The sequence below is a fragment of the Procambarus clarkii genome, chromosome 51 (assembly GCF_040958095.1).
Source record: "Procambarus clarkii isolate CNS0578487 chromosome 51, FALCON_Pclarkii_2.0, whole genome shotgun sequence".
Lineage (NCBI taxonomy): Eukaryota > Metazoa > Arthropoda > Malacostraca > Decapoda > Cambaridae > Procambarus > Procambarus clarkii.
In genome coordinates this window covers 8,377,263-8,397,602 of record NC_091200.1, presented here as the reverse complement: position 1 = coordinate 8,397,602, position 20,340 = coordinate 8,377,263, and the positions used below count along the sequence as shown (strand labels likewise).

Here is a 20,340-nt window from a genome sequence, read left to right as displayed (position 1 = left end):
CACACACACACGAGACCAGAGAAGGTTACCAGAGAGCCAGGAATGAATACATCAGGGTGAGAAGAGAGGCAGAAGGGCAATATGAAAACAACATAGCAAGCAAGGCTAAGATCCAACCGAAATTGCTACACAGCCACATCAGGAGAAAGACAACAGTGAAGAACAGGTAATGAAACTGAGGATAGGGGCAGACAGATTCACTACAAATGACAAAGAAGTGTGTGAGGAACTATATGAAATTCCAGGAAGTCTTCACATTAGAGCAAGAAGTTCCAAAGATAAGAGAAGGAATAATTAGCCAGGCTAGAGGAATATGAGATTACCAGTGGAGATGTAAGGAAGCTTTTCCTAGAGTTGGATGTGACAAAGGCTATAGGCCCGGATGGAATATCACCATGGATACTAAAGGAAAGAGCAGAAGCACCGTGCCTGCCACGCTCCATGGTGTATAACAAATCACTGGTAACAGGTGAACTGCCAGAAATTTGGAAGGCGGCAACCATATTCACGATATACAAGAAGGGGGGATAGACAGGAGGCACTGAACTACAGTCCAGTGTCCCTAACTTGCACACCATGCAAGCTGATGGAGAAAATTGTGCGAAAAAAGCTAGTACATCTGGAGCGAAGAAACGTTGCCTCACAACACCAACATGGTTTCAGGGAGGGCAAGTCATGCCTCACAGGATTAAATGAATTCTACGATCAGGCAACAAGAATCAGACAAGAAAGAGAGGGGTGGGCAGACTGCATATTTTTGGATTGCCAGAAAGCCTTTGACACAGTGCCACACCAGAGACTAGTGCAAAAGCTGGAGATGCAGGCAGGAGTGAAAGGGAAGATACTCCATTATATAAGGGAGTACCTAAGTAACAGAAGGCAGCGAGTCGCTGTGCGGGGTGAGATCTCAGATTGGCGAGACGTCACCAGTGGGGTCCCACAGGGTTCAGTCCGTGGGCCCATACTGTTTCTTATATATGTAAATGATCTTCCAGATGGTATAGAATCATTCCTCTCATTGTTTGCTGATGATGCAAAAATTATGAGGAGGATTAAGACGGAGGAAGACAGTATGAGGCTACAAGATGACCTAGACAGACTGCATGAATGGTCCAACAAATGACTACTATAGTTCAACTCTTGTAAATGTAAGATAATGATACTAGGCAGTGGAAACAGGAGGCCAGACACAGGAAACAGAATGGGAGATGAAGTCCTTCATGAAATGGACAGAGAGAAGGATCTAGGAGTTGATATCACACCAACCCACATCCGAAAGCCCACATCAAAAGAGTAACATCTGCGGCGTATGCGAGGTTGGCTAACATCAGAACTGCCTTCAGAAACCTGTGTAGGGAATCATTCAGAACCCTGTACACCACATATGTTAAGACAAATCCTGGAGTATGCGGCCCCAGCATGGAGCCTGTACCTTGTCAAGCAAAAGGCGAAGCTTGAAAAGGTTGAGAGATGGGCCACTAGGCTAGTCCCAGAACTAAGAGGCATGAGTTACGAAAAAAGGCTGCGAGAAATGCACCTCACGACACTAGAAGACAGAAGAGTAAGGGGTGACATGATGACTACCTACAAAATTTTCAGAGGAATTGACAGGCAAGATAAAGATAAACTATTTAACACGAGTGGTACGCAAACAAGGGGACACAGGTGGAAACAGAGTACCCAAATGAGCCATCAGGACGTTAGAAAGAACTTTTTCAGTGTAAGAGTAGTTAACAGATGGAATGCATTAGGCAGTGATGTGGTGGAGGCTGACTCCATACACAGCTTCAAATGTAGATATGATAGAGCCCAGTAGGCTCAGGAAACTGTACATTAGTTGATTGACAGTTGAGAGGCGGGACCAAAGAGCCAGAGCTCAACCCCCGCAAGCACAATTAGGCGAGTACACACAAACACACACACACACTAAGAAACAAAACTGGGAAAAGAAACAAAGATAAGAAATAAGTGTTAGTTGAATGAATAATCTGTGGTAGAAAAGTTGATCTTTCAAAACAGCAGAATGTCAACAAAGATGGCTGCCACCACTGGGAAGGACAGTACCCCATCAAAGAAATCTTTTGCAGGTTTCTCTCAACAAGATGCAGTGAAAGGTGGTTTTCTCGGCAGGTTAGTGATTACTGAGGACATGCTAAAGAAATATGAAGAAATGGTAATTAAATTAGAACAAGAAAATGAAGGTCTCAAGATTGAGTTTTGTAATTTAAAAGGAAGTATTTTCCAGCAAGGTAAGGAAATTAACAGTTTGACTGATTAGGTAAGGATACAGGAGGAACATATCAAGGAACTAGTAAAGGATAATGAGGCATGGCAAGTGTAGAGAAGGGAGCTTGAAGAAATACTCAAGAACTGGGGTGTGGATTGCCAGCGTGGTATGTCTGGGGTTCCCCCTTCCCCCTCCTGGGGAGGGGAGGGGGGGGGCGCAGATAGCGGTGCAACGACGAATGACGTCATACTAGTTTGCTCGTTTTTGTTTGGGGAGTTCTATCCACTCATTCAGCTTTGGGTTGCAATTTTCACCAGAATAGGGGTTTATTTTGGGAGCCTACCTTTCTGGGTGCCTAACCCAGTCGATGGCAGACACAGAATGCTTCCAATTACACGGGGGTTTCTATAGGCCATTGCTCCCCTTGCCTCTCTAGAGGGGGCCAGGTTCTGGCTCGTGGTCCCCGGTAGGCCCATAAGAACTCCATACACATGACTGATGCCAAAGTCTGACATTGGCATATCAGCCTAGTAAGCTCCGGGGAGCAGTAGGGGCTCCCACCAGAAATATTTTGTTATTGTTTTATGAACATAATTGAATCACTAAAATGCACACCTACTTTTGAGTATAGCAATGGTTTACACATTTTATTATATATAAATATATCACACTACACACTATTGAATAAAATTACTGAAAAAAAAAAATCAGACACTTAAATAATTAAGTAATATCTTTATGGTAACTCCCGCCTGATGGCTCAGTTGGGGTTGACCGACCCTAGACGTGTACTCTGTCAGCGCCTGAATCTTGCCATACTTCCTCGCCCTCATTACAGCCAACATATGTCATCTATGATTTTTTTTTATTATTTTTCATATGATCAGGGAAAAAAATATTTTAACAATTTTATAAGGAATAAACCAGCATTGAATGTAATTAAATGCCATATTCTGGGTGAGCCCTGGAGGTTCCCTGGAGCTATAGGACTGATATATGCTATATTAATCTGAGGCTTCAGTCAATGGAGTTATGGGGTCTGCTGTAAGGACCTTTGAGAAAGGTATAGCAGACAAAAGTAAAACAGATCCAGGCCTTTTCTGTACGTCATTAAAAGCAAGCTGCATGTAAATGATAAAAATCCAGAGACTGAGAACAGGGAACAGGACTACTGAGAATGAAAGAATTGTGTGAAATGCTAAATGAACAATGAACAGTTCCAAAGAGTGTTTGCACAAAATGAGGATTTCAGAGAGCCAGACCCAGAGCAAGCCATAGAATACATAGAGGTATCTGAAGACGAAGTGGAAAAATTACTTGAGGCGCTAGGAAGAAATGCAACAGTTGGACCTGATCGAGTTTCATCTTGGGTGCTGCGAGAATGTGCAACTGAGCTGGGCATTCCACTCCAATTAATATTCCAGATATCCTTTTGCACAGGAACTAAGCGATGGTTGGGTTGACTGTATCTGGACCTAAAAAATGCCTGGCCTACCCAAGCCAGTTCCCTCATCCCCTTTGGAGGTGGGGGGATCAGTAATGCCTGGGGGGGGGGGGAAGGCTGCTTTTTTGAGGATATAGGTCACAATTTTCATCCAGGCAGTGGTCTGTTTTGTTTCCCCTACCTTTCTGGGTGCCTTCCCTGATGAATGAAAAGTGTGATAATCAGTACTATAAGTGTAAAGTGTTCATTGGCCATTGCTCCCTGCACTTCACTGAGAGGGGCCAGGTTCTGACTCTGGTTTCCAGTAGACAACAAAGAACTCTGACTGATGACTCTTTAGTATGGCACTTATAGTACTATCAGCAGTTTCAAAGAGTTATATGACAGTACTGGGAAGACCAGACACCACAAGTATAGCTCTCATCTTGTAACTACACTTAGGTTATTATTTTATCAGTAAGATAGCTTCAGGGAGCTGATGGGTCTTCCCACAGAAACAACATTTTGAAGACATTCACAAGCAAATAAACAAGTCTTGAAATACAAACACTTGGGTTAGCTTGTTTCTGCTCTCCTATGAGATTACAATTTTAAATACTATCAACCATACTATTATTTTAATCCATATACATATATGTATACACATTTTTTAGTTATTTTATAGTGCATACTCATTTAAAAATAATTAAGGTGTACTAGGAAAGCTGTTGAAGGCCCTTTAAGAGAGCAACATGCTATCAACAATGTAGAAAACATGATAAACTATTTGTGGATGACATTTTTGCTAGGGCTTTAGATTTTCTCTACATAAATGAAATTTTAACAATTGCTAGTACTATACTCAGGCAGTGACAAGTTAAAAGAATTAGAAAGTATTAAGTGACAGGCTATAGGGAAAGATCATCATCTACTAGTGTCCTGTGCAACTAGAAAGTCCCATGCAACATAAGGCTATTCAAGAAGAGGCTGAAGATACAGGACAGGTGAGGCAGTGTAGTTAATGCTCTATTGTTGCATGTGCACACTTAATTTGAGGGAGGTGGGGCCCAATTTTTCATGCTTTTTAGTGGGATTTTTCCCTTACAGAGATTCTGCCCGATCCTGCAATGTGGGAGCATGGCAGCTCCATGTTTGGGTGCCTCTGTTACCAGTGGCATTGGTGGAGACAGGCCTTTGCCTCCCGTTTGCAGTGCTCAAGGGTTTGCCAGGACAGTTCCAGGATCTTGGTTGAGTTTACAGCATACCTTTAGCATGCCCCTTTTTTTGTCTGCCTCTGTTGTCTGCTCACCTCTACTAGGTCATATGAATGATGGCTCAGTTCAGTCAGCTGGATGTGTTTCCTCCCCACTTATAATATGCATAAAAAAAACAAAGCAAAGCATATTCAAGATTAACAGGCTAGGGGCTCATGGGAGTCAAACAGGGTGTTTGTTGGCCTCCCATTATTTATTGCATGTTCCTTGGCTTTGTTGTGCCTGTGCAACACTTGGAGGTCTGGCATGCCCCCTGACATTCTTTGTCCTCAACCCTCCTCTCCAGCCTGGGGTAATTCCAGGCCACCCGTTTTGTTTTACTAATTTTCCTTTTTTAGCGAGTTGGTGGCTTCCCCTCCTGAGGTTCAATTGTGAACAAGTTAGGGGAGGTAATGAAGGTAGAAATTTAGTGTTGAATGTTATGAAATGCCCCCAGCAGCTCCATGTTTTGATCCAGTTTCCTTCTTCCCTGTGGGGTTGGGGGTTTGTCACATGCTCCCATGGGAGGGGGGAGGGTTGGGGGGGTTAGGCCAGCTGGGACTACATTTGATCTGGGCTGCTACTTTATGGCAGTTAGGTGCACCACAGTTTAGGGGTTCTCCAGCATCAATGATCATTTGCCTTGTTTACTAGGAAGATCACTTTTATATCCAAGCAGTGGTTAATTTAGAGGCATCAATGCTTTTTGTAGGGTTTTACAATGGATTTGATTTTATCTCTTATCCCTAGGTTTCCATTTGCCTTTTGGAGCAAATCAGATTCTGGTCCCAATTTCAAATAGAGGATCTATCTCATCTTGAGGTTATCTTGAGATAAATTTTAGGGCTTAGCGTCCCCGTGGTCCGGTCCTCGACCAGTCCTTTTTGTTACACGTGCCAAGAAAGCAGCCCGTAGCAGCTGTCTAACTCCCAGATACCTATTTGCTGCTAAGTGAAAAGTGGCATCAGGGTGAAAGAAACTCTGCTAATTTGTTTCCGCCTCCGCTGGGGATTGAACCCAGAACCTCAGGACTACGAATCCCAAGCGTTGTCCAATCAGCCGTCAGGGAGCCCATCCCATCGGGTAGCCTCATGGGATGGATATAACGGGTGGGAGGTAATTTAATGAACATTGAAGGACTTGCTATTTAAACACAGATGGGGCTTTGTATTTGTGTTGTTTAGCATATCTTAAAACTGACCTGCTAATTGAGTGGCATTGTGAAGTGCTTCTCAAGTCCATGCCTTACACTGTTTGTGCCACCATGGGCCTTCCACCTACAAAAACTGTGTGAATCTAGAGGTCTGCTACCGTTTCAATCTTTATGTATTCTTTTGCAAGAGAACTCTGGCTAAACCATGTAAGAGGATAAAAAGTTACATGAACATAATGGAAAAGCTAAATTTACATTTAAAGGTGACCAAGTCTAGGAGTGCGAAGCTGTCAGTGGACAGAGACGATAGACATCCAGTCCTCGATTATTCCATGTGCTATTATTATTATGGCTTTTAAATTTTATTAGGCTCGAGTAGAAAAGATATCTACCTGCAAGGCTAATCTGTTTGTATAAAATAGAAGGAAAAAGTATTATAATATTAAAAATATAATCAATTTGTGGAAAAATGATCATGGCTGGGAAGTGAGGAGACTGCCTGAGGAATGTGGTGTTGGTATTACTAGCACTGTTTCTGTAATAAAAAATAATAGAAAGGAAATATATTAGAGATCACTGTCAGGAGAAAGAGCTATAATGACAAAAAATTAAAAGCTAAGAGGGTGAAATTTTGACGAGGCAATTCACTAAAGAAATAGGGTCATTAAAAATTAAGCATTAAGTTTATAATATTGACAAATATCTATATTTTAAAATGCATGTGTGTGTATATAGTACACAGTATTGTGTAACTATATATGCAAACGTATGTATAATATGACTTGCAATAATAAAATATTGATATTTCCTCATATATCTATAAGAATGTCTACCCAAGATTTGAGGCCTGATGCTAGTGCTATCCTCACCCAACTTTGCAGGGGAAAATAGTCTGGTGTATGGGATGGACATACGCTGGTTGGGCCTGCCAGAATTCAAGAGGAAATAGCATGCTAGTCACATACTGACCCCCATCATTGATTTCATACTGCCTGCCAGTTAAGCTTGGCTAAATATTTTTAACAAAATTTTAAACTTTTTCTTATAGCAATATGAAAAATTATGTACTGATCTTGGAAAAATTAACATTTTCTAATTATCTTACTATGCCTGTAGTAGCATAAAACAGATAATCCTTCCAAGGCTTTCTCAAGCCTATGAGAAAGCTTTCTTAAAAGCTTTTTATTTCTCCTTTTTTAAAAGCCTAAGGGAGACTAATATATGTTTGAATATAAAACACCATAGCTCCTCTCGCCAGTGGACCACCAGCACACCAATGGAAAATTATATTTTTACAAGAGAGGGGCAAGGAAATAGTCAGCGAAAAGACAAACACCAACTGTCAGACAAAATGAGACAAAACAGAAAAAAGAGAGGAGAGAATAGTGGAGATGAAGGGAGAAGGGGAGGAGAGCGGGGCAGGAAAAGGGGAAAAGAGGAGAGAGGGGGATGGGAAAAGAAGGGAATAAGAAAAGAGCACAGGGGGGGGGATAGGAAGAGAGGACAAAGTGGGGGATAGGAAAAGAGCGGAGGGGGGAGGGGAATAGGAAGAGAGGAGGGGGGAATAGGAAGAGAGGAGGGGGGAATAGGAAGAGAGGAGGGGGGAATAGGAAGAGAGGAGGGGGGAATAGGAAGAGAGGAGGGGGGAATAGGAAGAGAGGAGGGGGAGGGGATAGGGAGAGAGAGGGGGGACAGGGAGAGAGAGAGAGGGGATAGGGAGAGAGGAGAGAGGGGGGGATAGGGGGAGAGAGGGGGGGATAGGGGGAGAGAGGAGAGAGGGGAGGATAGGGGGAGAGAGGGGAGGATAGGGAGAGAGAGGGGAGAGGGGAGGATAGGGAGAGAGAGGGGAGAGGGGAGGATAGGGAGAGAGAGGAGAGGGGGGGGATAGGAAAAGAGGAGAGGGGGTAGAAAAAAGAGAGGGGGGAGTAGGAAAAGAGGAGAGGGGGGGAGTAGGAAAAGAGGAGAGGGGGGGAGTAGGAAAAGAGGAGAGGGGGGGAGTAGGAAAAGAGGAGAGGGGGGGGAGTAGGAAAAGAGGAGAGGGGGGAGTAGGAAAAGAGGAGAGGGGGGGGAGTAGGAAAAGAGGAGAGGGGGGAGTAGGAAAAGAGGAGAGGGGGGGAGTAGGAAAAGAGGAGAGGGGGGGGAGTAGGAAAAGAGGAGAGGGGGGGAGTAGGAAAAGAGGAGAGGAGGGGGAGTAGGAAAAGAGGAGAGGGGGGGAGTAGGAAAAGAGGAGAGGGGGGGAGTAGGAAAAGAGGAGAGGGGGGGAGTAGGAAAAGAGGAGAGGGGGGGAGTAGGAAAAGAGGAGAGGGGGGGAGTAGGAAAAGAGGAGAGGGGGGGAGTAGGAAAAGAGGAGAGGGGAGGAGTAGGAAAAGAGGAGAGGGGGGGGGAGTAGGAAAAGAGGAGAGGGGGGGGGAGTAGGAAAAGAGGAGAGGGGGGGGGAGTAGGAAAAGAGGAGAGGGGGGGGGAGTAGGAAAAGAGGAGAGGGGGGGAGTAGGAAAAGAGGAGAGGGGGACATGAAAAAAAATGAGAGCGGGGGATAGGAAAAGATGAGATGGGAAGATAAAATTTCTGAATTTTATCCTTTACATGCAGCTTCCTTTTAATAAAGTTATAAAAAAAAGACTAGTCCTGTTTTACATTTATCTTCTACCCCCTTTCTCAATATATTTCTACTCTTTGCACTGCTGTGTAGTTTCTTGCTTGTATCTACTGTTGGTATGTTTGAGGGTTAGGCCTCTTCCTATTGTGAACCTTTAGTTTTTTTTTGTTTTGTTTTTTTGTTTTGCCTTGTTCTCTGCCCCTCTTGCAATTTCTGTTGAGCCAATCCTGTTTTCTTGTTTTGCATCTTTGTTTTAGAATAAATTTTTTGCTACCTCATCATTTATCTCACAAAATTTTGCATACCATAAAATATTTTAATGAGATGCAAAACAGAAGTGGGTAGTGAAGCACTGGAAGATGAAACCAAAGTATCTAGTATTAGCTCTGTACTGTACATGTATGATAGCAAAGCACGGAAAAAAATGTTAAGTTTAAGGAAATTAAGTGATTGTATTTCTGATCCATGGTAGTAAAATGTGCAGGAAATAAGGCACTCGAAAAATTGATAGGGAAGATTTCCAGAGACGTGGAACTTTAAGAACAAGAGGTCATAGATTTAAACTAAACACAGATGCCGAAGAAATATAAGAAAATTCACTTTCGCAAACAGTGGTAGACGGTTGGAACAAGTTAGGCGAGGTGGTGGTAGAAGCCAAGACCGTCAATAGGTTAAAGGGGTTATATGGCAGTGCTGGGAAAACGGGACACCACAAGCGTAGCTCTCATCCTGTAACTACACTTAGGGAATTACACGAATGTAAAATTAAGGTTCTTGAAAATTCGATAAATTGTATATAGCACAAATAGATAGGGAGAAATAAGTAAGAGCAAAGTGAGGTGTAGGTTAAGTCAGAATAGTTGAGGGAAATATTCAGACACATGGAGAAAACAATATTAATGTTATGCTTGCTAAGAAAATATGAAAAGCAGACTATATTTCATGGATAAGGAGAGAGGGATAATTAAAGGCTAGGATTCATAAGGGAAAATGTAATTTGGATCAAGTTTTAAGTCCTTATTTAGGTAAGGTCAGATAAAGGTATATTCAGTAAAGGCCACTAATTGAAAGTTCTTTGAAAGGTGGTGGGGAACAGGGTGACAGAGGCAGAACTAGATAAACAAATACCCACCAAATTTGTGTTTACTGATTGATTATATTCTGCAATATGCATCAACATTACCCAAAGTACACTCAAATATTCCTTGCACTAGCAATGACAACTATCAATTCATGCTAGTTTAACAGTAACACAATAAGTTTTACCTATATATACAATATTAAACAACTTTATACATAATCATACAGCCTTGTTTCCACAAAATCAAATCAATATTTAGTCTACAAATTTCATGAATCTAGAGCTACAAAATTGCTACCTACTAATGATCAGCAGATCAACAACAATAAACACACTTTAAATATCCACAATAATACAAGGTTACAAAATTTATAGTTTTTATGCATGCTCTACTAGTAAAACATAATGCATAGCATGTGCCAATAGTAATAACATTTACTCACGAAGTCATCAAAAGCTGTCAACTGGCTTATATTGTGGCGGTTATGCCCAATATAACTATGGCGACTGTGGCTTGGTTGACGCATACTTCTTATCCCAGCCTCCACTTCCTCTAAACTCTGTCCTTTACCGTCCATCACTGTAAGTAATGTTATATTTTAGCATATTTAGTGTTTAGTTGTATACCAGTAATGATTATATTACTTTTCTGGGGGGCGCCCGTCTTTCCCGTAGCTATCCAGGCTGAATGGATATGTATAACTTTCGGGCATCAGTCAATGTGCACAGAGTTCTTGCCTACCAGGGACCATAAGCCAGAACCTGGCCCCCTTCAAGAGAGGCACAAGGAGCAATGGCCTATATAAACCCCTCATGTGGTTGGGAGCAGTCTATGTCTGCCATTGATCAACTCTGGCACCCAGAAAGGTAGGCGCCCCAAAACAAACCCCTATTCAGGTGAAACAATTGTTACCGATAGCTGAACGCATGGACAGAACTCCCCAAACGAACATGGCGTCGTCATGTTGCCACGCCGCTGTCTGTGCAACCCCCCTCCCCGGGAGGAGGAAGGGGAAGCCCAAGAACCCCACGCAGGTGATCCACCCTTCAGTTCTCAGGCTGATGTGCTACTGGCATGGTCTTGTGCCACTGTTTCCAGCAATTTGTCTCAGATTCAGTGCCTTTTGGTGTGGACTGTCTCTACTGGTGGTGTGCACGCTAGGAGTAATATTCTTTAGTACTCTGGCTGCATGCGCCTAGGTGCCCTGCAAGTACTACCCTTGGGGCTTGGGGCCACCTTCCGCAAAACACCTAAAGACCTACCCCCACTGTGTCTTTTACTGCTCAGTACTTGGCTGCCCTTGGAGAAAACTGGGGTCTTTGTTGCCCGTGTTTGCCTCAGGGTAGGGGGTAGTTTTCGTCATTGGTAGGGGCGCGGGGTACTGCACAGCTAGTTTTCACTTCTTACAGCGGCTGGTTCTGTTCCACCTGCTTGATGGGGTTCTGGGAATAGTTCTCTCCAAGCCCGGCCCGAGGCCAAGCTTGACTTGTGAGAGTTTGGTCCACTAGGCTGTTGCTTGCAGCAGCCCACAGGCCCACGTGTAGCGCTTTGGTACAACGCGCTAGGTTATTTGCTTCCCCAGATGCCCCGTTTTGGTTTTAGGGACCCGGACTTGGGGGTGGGAGTCGCTTCGGCTCTGGTTCCGCCCTTTGTCCTTTCCCTTCTGTTGTCTATCCGTTTCTTTCCCCCCATGCTTCCGGCTCCAAAGCATCTGAGGGTTTTGGAGACAGGGCAGGGTTTAGTTGGTGTTAAGAGACTGGCAGCCTTAGGGGAGTCCCCTTCCGGGATAGCAGCGGAGGCCTTCGAGCCTGGTCCTCCTGCCGGAGCTTCTGGGTCTGACCAGGGGGGGCCCCCTTCGTTCCTGCTTTTCAGATGCTCCTGCCTTTTCTTTAGAGGCGGGGGTTGGGGGGGGGGAGGACGACGACTCGGCCCCAGATCCTCGGGGTGAGGTTCCTGGGGCAGGGGAGGGGGTGACTTGGGGGACCTTGGGCCCCACTGGACCCCGCTTGGGTTTTTGTACCCCTCAGAGCGGGGTTTGGTGTTATAGGGTGTGGGGCTCTTTTGCTCCCTCCTTGTACGAGTCGGATTTGGCGTCTACCCCTCCCCGGGTTCGGTTCCGTGGCCCCATCAGTTTTTCGATTCCGTCTTTCCGGAGGTTTCTGGCTTCCCGAGTCCAGTCACAGTGGGTGCGAGAAGCCCTTGTGGCTTACTTCCTGTGCGACCTGGATTTTGCTTTTATGATGGATCCGCATTCCTTCGTGTATGGGTCTTCGTGTCCATACTGGGTTCGTTACGAAGTTCCGGAGTAGTCCTAGTTAGCAGACTGCCCTTTCTTTTCTTTGGAAGCGTTGCCTTCGGCAGTAAGTGCATTGTCTGCGCTGTTGAAGCTGTTCGTGTCGCTCCTGCGGGATGCACCCGAGCTATCGGGTGCAGGGGGGGGTTGTGTAAAAGCCTGGTTTGTGCCTCAGAGAGGCTACGGGATCCAGTAAGTTCAGTAGAACTTCGGTTTCAACCCTTTTAACCCTGTCGTAGCTCAGTCGATTAAGGCAGTGTCTGGGATGCTTCCAGACACAGGTTCGAATCCTCGTCACGGCCCTTGTGGATTTGTTCATTTGATGCATCACGTAATTGTGATCTCTGTGTGAGTGGTCCAGTATTGCATCCCCCATTTACAGGACTGAGCCTGTGGGAAATTTGCATCCAACGTACAAATGGCTGACTTGTTTCCTTTTGAAACATCCTGTTCTCAAGTTGGAGGACAACCTGTACAAACAGGTCACCTACCTTGCTATCATTTGGCCTTACACAAACTTTAGATTTATACACCATTAGCCTACCAGCACTGTGGAATGCCACTAACAGCAGCTACTTTGGCAAAAATGTGAAAACGGAACCCAATCCATAAGCATTATGTCAACCAACATTAAGGGCTTTATTACCAATGTTTACGATCTCAGTTACATTAACAGGATTCCTAAAAACCATGGATGCGTCATGACAGCCAGAAGCAAAGGTCAGAGTTGCAGCTTGCAACAGTAAATCCAACTATACAATGCCTCCATTCAAGGTGTATGTAATGAATAAATCTTCATGGCTGACCCAGTCAACTTCTTGATGGACCATTTTGTCTCCCTACTATTGCAACATAGCTTTTAGAACATTTTAATTGAGACCTCAACTAGAACCTAATACCTGGATAAGATACAAAAGGCATCCTTCAGCTCAAAAAGAACCTTCACCAATTAGCTTATCACTGAATGAAAGTAGATCAAAAGCGGTACATCTGCCATTGGTAATCAAGAAAACTTAGGTGGAGCAGGTTTAAGTGGTCCGTGAGGAGGGTAAGGGAATGGAAAGGAGTGCACACCAGTCAGCCTTACAGTACATATTCCTTCTTTGATAAATTGTTTAATATAATTGTTCTGTAATAGCACAGAACTAGGAATACCAAGAAGTAATTTTGATTAGCAATAAATATTTTTATGTGTAAATCTGTTAAGTCATATCATAGAACAACAATTTTAATTATTGGCACTAAATGCAAACTGTGTTATGGCAAAAATTGCACATATCTAAGGGCCCCCTGTACTTTCTCTCTCATGCTACTGCTACTACTACCATCACTACACTTAAGGTTTCAATGGATTAATTTAGTTCAGTAACTAGTGAGCACTATCAATCTAATGAGAAACTGTTTACAATAGATTCAAAAAACTTCATAGTGTTAATACTCAAGAGGTAAATGTAATGATCTACTAAACTGAACAAGAGATTTATAAATTTATTGCAATGCACAGCTTGAGCAATATGGCAGTATTAAAGACATTTTTAATAAACTCCCGAGTATGCACCATATAACTCACTGAGATCCTTAATAGAAGGTGGAGGCTGTGATCCTGGCATACCAGGAGGTCCTATCGGAGGAGGTGGTCTCATTGGTTCAGGTCCACCTATCCCTCCTGATGCTTGCTGCAGAAGATCCACTATGGAGTTTCCACCCGTTTTGTCTGCCGGAGAAATTGGTGCGAAGAAGCGGTTCGAGTCGAGGCCTGCCGTGGGCGAAGGGATCACAATGTTTGTTTCGCTACCCGTGATTTCTGCAGAGGCAGGTTTGCGGGTTAGGCTTCAGACTTAAGGTCTGAAGAGTACTCAGCACTACAGTGGAAACCATGGTCCTTCTGGGCTATTAGTATCATAAGCAATTTAGTACAGCTGGGGTTAGTGTAGATTGCAATATTATTAGTAATTACTGTACTTCTAACTACCTGTACCTCTTTCAATGTGATATTAAATACATTTTTAGTTAGTAACTATAGTATATGCAAGTTTTAATAAGGCCCATATCTAGTAAACGGCTCACTCTGGGATTAACAAACAAGCCATGAAAACCTAAGTGCAAGGCTCAATCAAGCTGAGCCACAAACATTACTACACACTACCTCGAGATACTGATAGTACTGCCCCTACTATTATATTTGAAGCACAGCAACAAAATTTCAACCAATTGGTAAACATGAAAAATAAAAATTATTACAGTACCTAAATCAAAATTAATTACAATTATAAAAAAAAATTATGATATAAACACTTGGTTTTCTTTTATCAGGGATAGGAAGCCAGTCTGCTTACCGAAGTCCCCCTATGCCAACAACTGATCTTCCCAAAGTTGCAGCCCACAACAGTTACCTAACTCCCAGGTACCTATTTATTGCTAGCTGAGCAAAATGCATCACGTGTAAAATGCATAAGATGTAAGGTGGTTTCGCCTTCACTCTTGCTTATATACTTAGTTCTTTGGGGCTTACAGTCCCCAAGCGGGCATTTGAAAGCATAGACGACGTTGGTTTCTAAGGTGTTCTGCTAAAGGAGACCAACGTCGTCTATGTCTTCAAATGCCCGCTTGGGGACTGTAAGCCCCAAAGAACTCGGTATATAGGCAAGACGACAACATCTCTTTCCAGGCGATTAACAATGTATAAGCAACAGGGCTCCATTAAGGAACATGTAATCTCTTCCAACAACCAGATATCTCCAGAGAAGTCTTAACAAACAACACAGAAATCATCGATAGATACAGCGACAGCAGGTGGCTCGACATCTGTGAGGCACTACACATCAAAAAGTCAACACAAGCAATCAACAGCCAATTAATGCATAACTATATTCTACCCATTTCAAGACTCCGTACTAATATAGAAGCATCAAGAGGAAGTATGGGCCAATAGGCCCTTTGCAGTTACTTCCATTCTTATGCCCTCATATATCCAATTAATACCCATTGTTCTGTGTTCTGTCTTGTGTTTGCCAAAAGTTTGTTCACCTCATCCAAAACTGTTGCAACATATCACCTCGCCCAAGTGCGAGTATATAAGACAGATAAGCTGTTTACTATTAGCATAAGTAAAACTCTGTTTAGTGTTTTCAGGTTACAATTGTGTGTGTAAACAAAAGTCTTTGAAAATGTAATAAGTTATTACGAAACGCGTTCAATGTGTTCATATATATTCAATGTTCATATATATACAAACATATATATACACACACATATATATATATATATATACATATATATACACATATACACATTATATATATATATACACATATATATGTACACATATATATGTACACATATATACATATATATGTACATATACATATATATACATATACATATATACATATACATATATATACATATACATATATACATATATACATTATATATATATATATATATATATATATATATATATATGTCGTACCTAGTAGCCAGAACACACTGCTCAGCCTACTATACAAGGCCCAATTTGCCTAATAAGCCAAGTTTTCATGAATTAATGTGTTTTCGACTACCTAACCTAACTTTTTCGGCTACCTAACCTAACCTATAAAGATAGGTTAGGTTAGGTTAGGTAGGGTTGGTTAGATTCGGTCATATCTACGTTAATTTTAACTCCACTAAAAAAAAATTAGCCTCATACATAATGAAAATCGGTAGCTTTATCATTTCATAAAAAAAAAATTAGAGAAAATATGTTAATTAAGGATAACTTGGCTTATTAGGCAAATCGGGCCTTGCATAGTAGGCTGAGAAGTGCGTTCTGGCTACTAGGTACGACATATATATATATACATACATACATATATATGTTGTTAAATATGACCGAGAAAGTAATATTAATAATTCTAACACGAATTTTCTCATTATTTTTTATGTTTCTTTTTACTGTCGATGGTAATTGAAAAATCAATTCTCCAAAATTCATTTTTATTTCTAGTCTGACCCGACGCTTGAACGCGTTTTGTAATACCTTATTACCTTTTCAAAGACTTTAGTTTACACACACACACAACTGTAACCTGAAAACACTAAACAGAGTTTTACTTATGCTAACAATTAAACAGCTTGTCTTATATTCTCGCATTTGGGTGAGGTGATATGTTCCAACAGTTTTGGATGACGTGAACAAACTTTTGACCAACACAAGACAGAACACGGAACATTGGGTATTAATTGGATAAATGAGAGGGAAAAATGGAAGTAACTGCAAAGGGCCTATTGGCCCATACTTCCTCTTGATGCTTCTATATTGGTACGGAGTCTTGAAGTGGGTAGAATATAGTTGTGCATTAATTGGCTGGTGATTGCTGGTGTTGACTTTTTGGCGCTTTGCAGTTACTTCCATTATTCCCTCTTGGTTCGGGGGTCTACCTACTTCAAGACCCTGAACGAATATGGAAACAGCAAGAGGAAGTATGGGTCAATACGCCTTCTGCAGTTACTTCCATTCATATGTTCACTTATCCATTTTATAACCAAAGTTTCGTGTTCTGTCTTGTGTTTGTCACCTCACCCAAAACTTTTGTACCATATCACTTCATCCAATAGAGTACAAGTACAAAGAATTTGTGTGTAAATTAAGTCTTAGAAAATGTAATACGAATTATGAAACGCGTTCAGGCATCAGACAATTAAAAAATGAATTTCGGAGAATTGTTATTTTTATTACCACCGACAGTGAAGAAAAACATAAGAAATATTGAAAAGATTCGTGTTAGAATTATTAATCTTACCTTTTCGGTCATATTCAACAACATATATATATATATATATATACATATATTAGTATATTTTGGTACCAGTCTTTCTTGTAAACATATATTATTAAATATGACCGAAAAAGTAAGATTAATAATTCTAACACGAATTTTCTCAATATTTCTTATGTTTCTTTTCACTGTCGATGGTAATTGAAAAATCAATTCTCCAAAATTCATTTTTATTTCCAGTCTGACGCGACACTTGAACGCGTTTCATAATAACTTATTACATTTTCAAATTCTTTAGTTTACACACACACAACTATAACCTGCAAACACTAAACAGAGTTCTACTATGCTATCATTTAAACAGCTTTCATCTTATATACCTGCATTTGGGTGAGGTGATATTTTACAACAGTTTTGGATGAGGTGAACAAAACTTTCAACACAAGACAGAACACAGTGAAATGGGTATAAATTGGGTAAATTAAAGGGAAGAATGGAAGTAACTGCAAAGGGCCTATTGGCCCATATTTCTTGATGCTTCTATATTGGTAAGGAGTCTTGAAGTTGGTAGAATATAGTTGTGCATTAATGCACAACTATATTCTGCCAACTACCATTTACACAAAATATCCTCAACATATCTAAACCATGGAATGATTCCAGGCGTTATTTTTTAAACAAATTTCTTTTCGAAGAATTCCATGTACAAGTTTGAAAGCAATGGCGATAAAGAATTCCAAACTTGTACATGGAATTCTTCGAAAAGAAATTTGTTTAAAAAATAACTCCTGGAATCATTCCATGGTTTAGATAAGTTGATGATATTTTGTGTATATGGCCTTCAGATGTAAACACAGATGAATTTGCAGCCAAACTTAATGACCAAGTCACCTCTATAAAATTTACTATGGAGACTGAAATTGATAAATATTTGCCATTCCTAGATGTACTTATTCATAGGGAAGATTTTTCACTAATGTTTAGTGTCTACAGAAAACCTACGAATAATTTATCTTATGTTCATTATTTTTCAGGGCATAGATACAATGTTAAAGTCAATTTTTTCTTCAATGTATCTAAGAGCTCTTCGAGTTGTGAGTCCAGAATTCTTAGACGAAGAGTTTAAGAATATTGATTCGATTGGTCTCAAACTTTGTTACCCACCGAGTTTTTTGGAAGTTTGCCGTAGCAAAGCATGTCATACATATTATAATAATATATGCATTGAAAGAATTAGCTCAAAGAATGTGTTATGTTTACCATATTTCTCTGGGTTTGAGAATATTGTCAAGGCCATGAAACTTTTTAATATACATGTATTGTTTAGCTACGAAAATACTGTTGGTAAGATATTAGTTAGGAACAGCCCTCGTAGTGATAATTGTGTCAATTATAAAATACCTTGTAAAGACTGTAATAAGTTCTATATTGGGCAAACATCTAAAGATTTGAAATGTAGAATTTCGCAACATAAATACTCTAAGACATGGCCCATTGTCTAATGCTTTGTTTGTTCATCTGTCAGAAAATGCTCACCAAATTGATTGGGAGATGGCTTCTTCAATAACGAATTGTAAAAGCACCTATAACATAATTGAATCTGCTTTGATACAAATCACAAAAGAAAGTAATTTGAACATTAGCAGTGGTTTATATAACTTAGATCCATTTTTAATAGATCAATTAAAGGGCGATTTAAGTAGGATCATTGGAACACATTTGTGTCATTAATTCATTGCAAATATTTACTATTTTATGCTATTATCATCTATGTGTGGGGTTAAGAATGGGAGCTGCATCGGATAGGCCAATAGGCCCTCTGCAGTGTCCACGTATTGTACCCTACCTCACTCCTCCATTCTCTCCAGCCTATTTATGTCCAGTACTCGACCTGTAAAACCGCTCCTTCTGAAGATGTATTAATATACGAAAGTACTTAAGGAAATTCCTGTTTCAATTTTCCTCCGTGGTCTGACACTGTCACATTTTTAATCACGTGATATTTTCGTGATATATATCATACCTAGTAGCCAGAACGCACTTTTAGCCTACTATACAAGGCCTAATTTGCCTAATAGGAAGAGTTATTTCCTTTATTTTCAATAAATTGTTTCGTATTGGTTTATTTTAAGTATTATAATATTATATTAAGAACATAAATTAGTGATTAATTATGTTAGTTTAGGTTAGATTAAGCCAGGTTAGGTTAGGTAGAGTTGGTTGGTTAGGTTCGGTCATATATCTGCGTTAGTTTTAACTCAAATTAAAAAAAAGTTAGCCGATACAAAATTAAATTAATACCTTTATCATTTCATAAGAAAAAAATTGGAAAAACATTAAAATTCTGGAAAACTTGGCTTATTAGGCAAATCGGGGCTTGTATTGTAGGCCAAGAACTGCGTTATGGCTACTAGGTACGACATACATACATACATACATATACATACACACATTATATATATATATTATATATATATATATATATATATATATATATATATATATATATATATATATATATATATATATATATATATATATATATATATATATATATATATATATATATATATATATATATATATATATATATATATATATATATATATATATATATATAAAAATATATAAATATATGTCGTACCTAATAGCCAGAACGCACTTATCGGCCTACTATGCAAGGCCCGATTTGCCTAATAAGCCAAGTTTTCCTGAATTAATATATTTTTTCTAATTTTTTTCTTATGAAATGATAAAGCTACCCATTTCATTATGTATGAGGTCAATTTTTGTTTATTGGAGTTAAAATTAACGTAGATATATGACCGAACCTAACCAACCCTACCTAACCTAACCTATCTTTATAGGTTAGGTTTGGTTAGGTAGCCGAAAAAGTTAGGTTAGGTTAGGTAGGTTAGGTAGTCGAATAACAAATAATTCACGGAAACTTGGCTTATTAGGCAAATCGGCCCTTGCATAGTAGGCTGAGAAGTGCGTTCTGGCTACTAGGTACGACATATATATATATACATATATACATATACATATATACATATATATATACATATATATATATATATATATATATATATATATATATATATACATATACATATACATATACATATACATATACATATACATATACATATATATATATATATATATATATATATATATATATATATATATGCGAACAAGCCTGAATGGTCCCCAGGACTATATGCGAATGAAAACTCACACCCCAGAAGTGACTCGAACCCATACTCCCAGAAGCAACGCAACTGGTAACTACAGGGCGCCTTAATCCGCTTGACCATCACGGCCGTCAAAAGGAAGTGATAGCCGAGGCTATTTGAGCCACTTCCCCGACGGCAACTCGGATGGTAATCTTGGGCATAGCATTTCACCAAATCACCTCATTCTTTGGGGCACACGTGAGGAACACAAATGCGAACAAGCCTGAATGGTCCCCAGGACTATATGCGAATGAAAACTCACACCCCAGAAGTGACTCGAACCCATACTCCCAGAAGCAACGCAACTGGTAACT

The 20,340-nt window shown here is 40.5% G+C and overlaps 1 protein-coding gene across 20 annotated transcripts in view; it reads right to left on the bottom strand.

Annotated features, from left to right (window-relative positions):
- LOC123774611 (eukaryotic translation initiation factor 4E transporter) overlaps positions 1-20,340 on the bottom strand; it is a 177,153-nt gene that overhangs the window by 76,603 nt on the left and 80,210 nt on the right. For 10 of the 20 annotated variants that reach the window (XR_011222652.1, XM_069303922.1, XM_069303921.1 and 7 more), the window contains 2 exons: positions 13,598-13,831; positions 10,177-10,313 (listed from right to left, as the gene is read on the bottom strand). Coding sequence is in view for 19 of the 20 variants with exons in the window: in XM_069303922.1 (XP_069160023.1) it covers positions 10,177-10,313; positions 13,598-13,831 (371 nt within the window). In the remaining variant the exon portion in view is untranslated. The remainder of the gene's footprint in view (positions 1-10,176; positions 10,314-13,597; positions 13,832-20,340) is intronic. The other 10 variants (XM_069303923.1, XM_069303924.1, XM_069303925.1 and 7 more) reach the window with 3 other exon arrangements.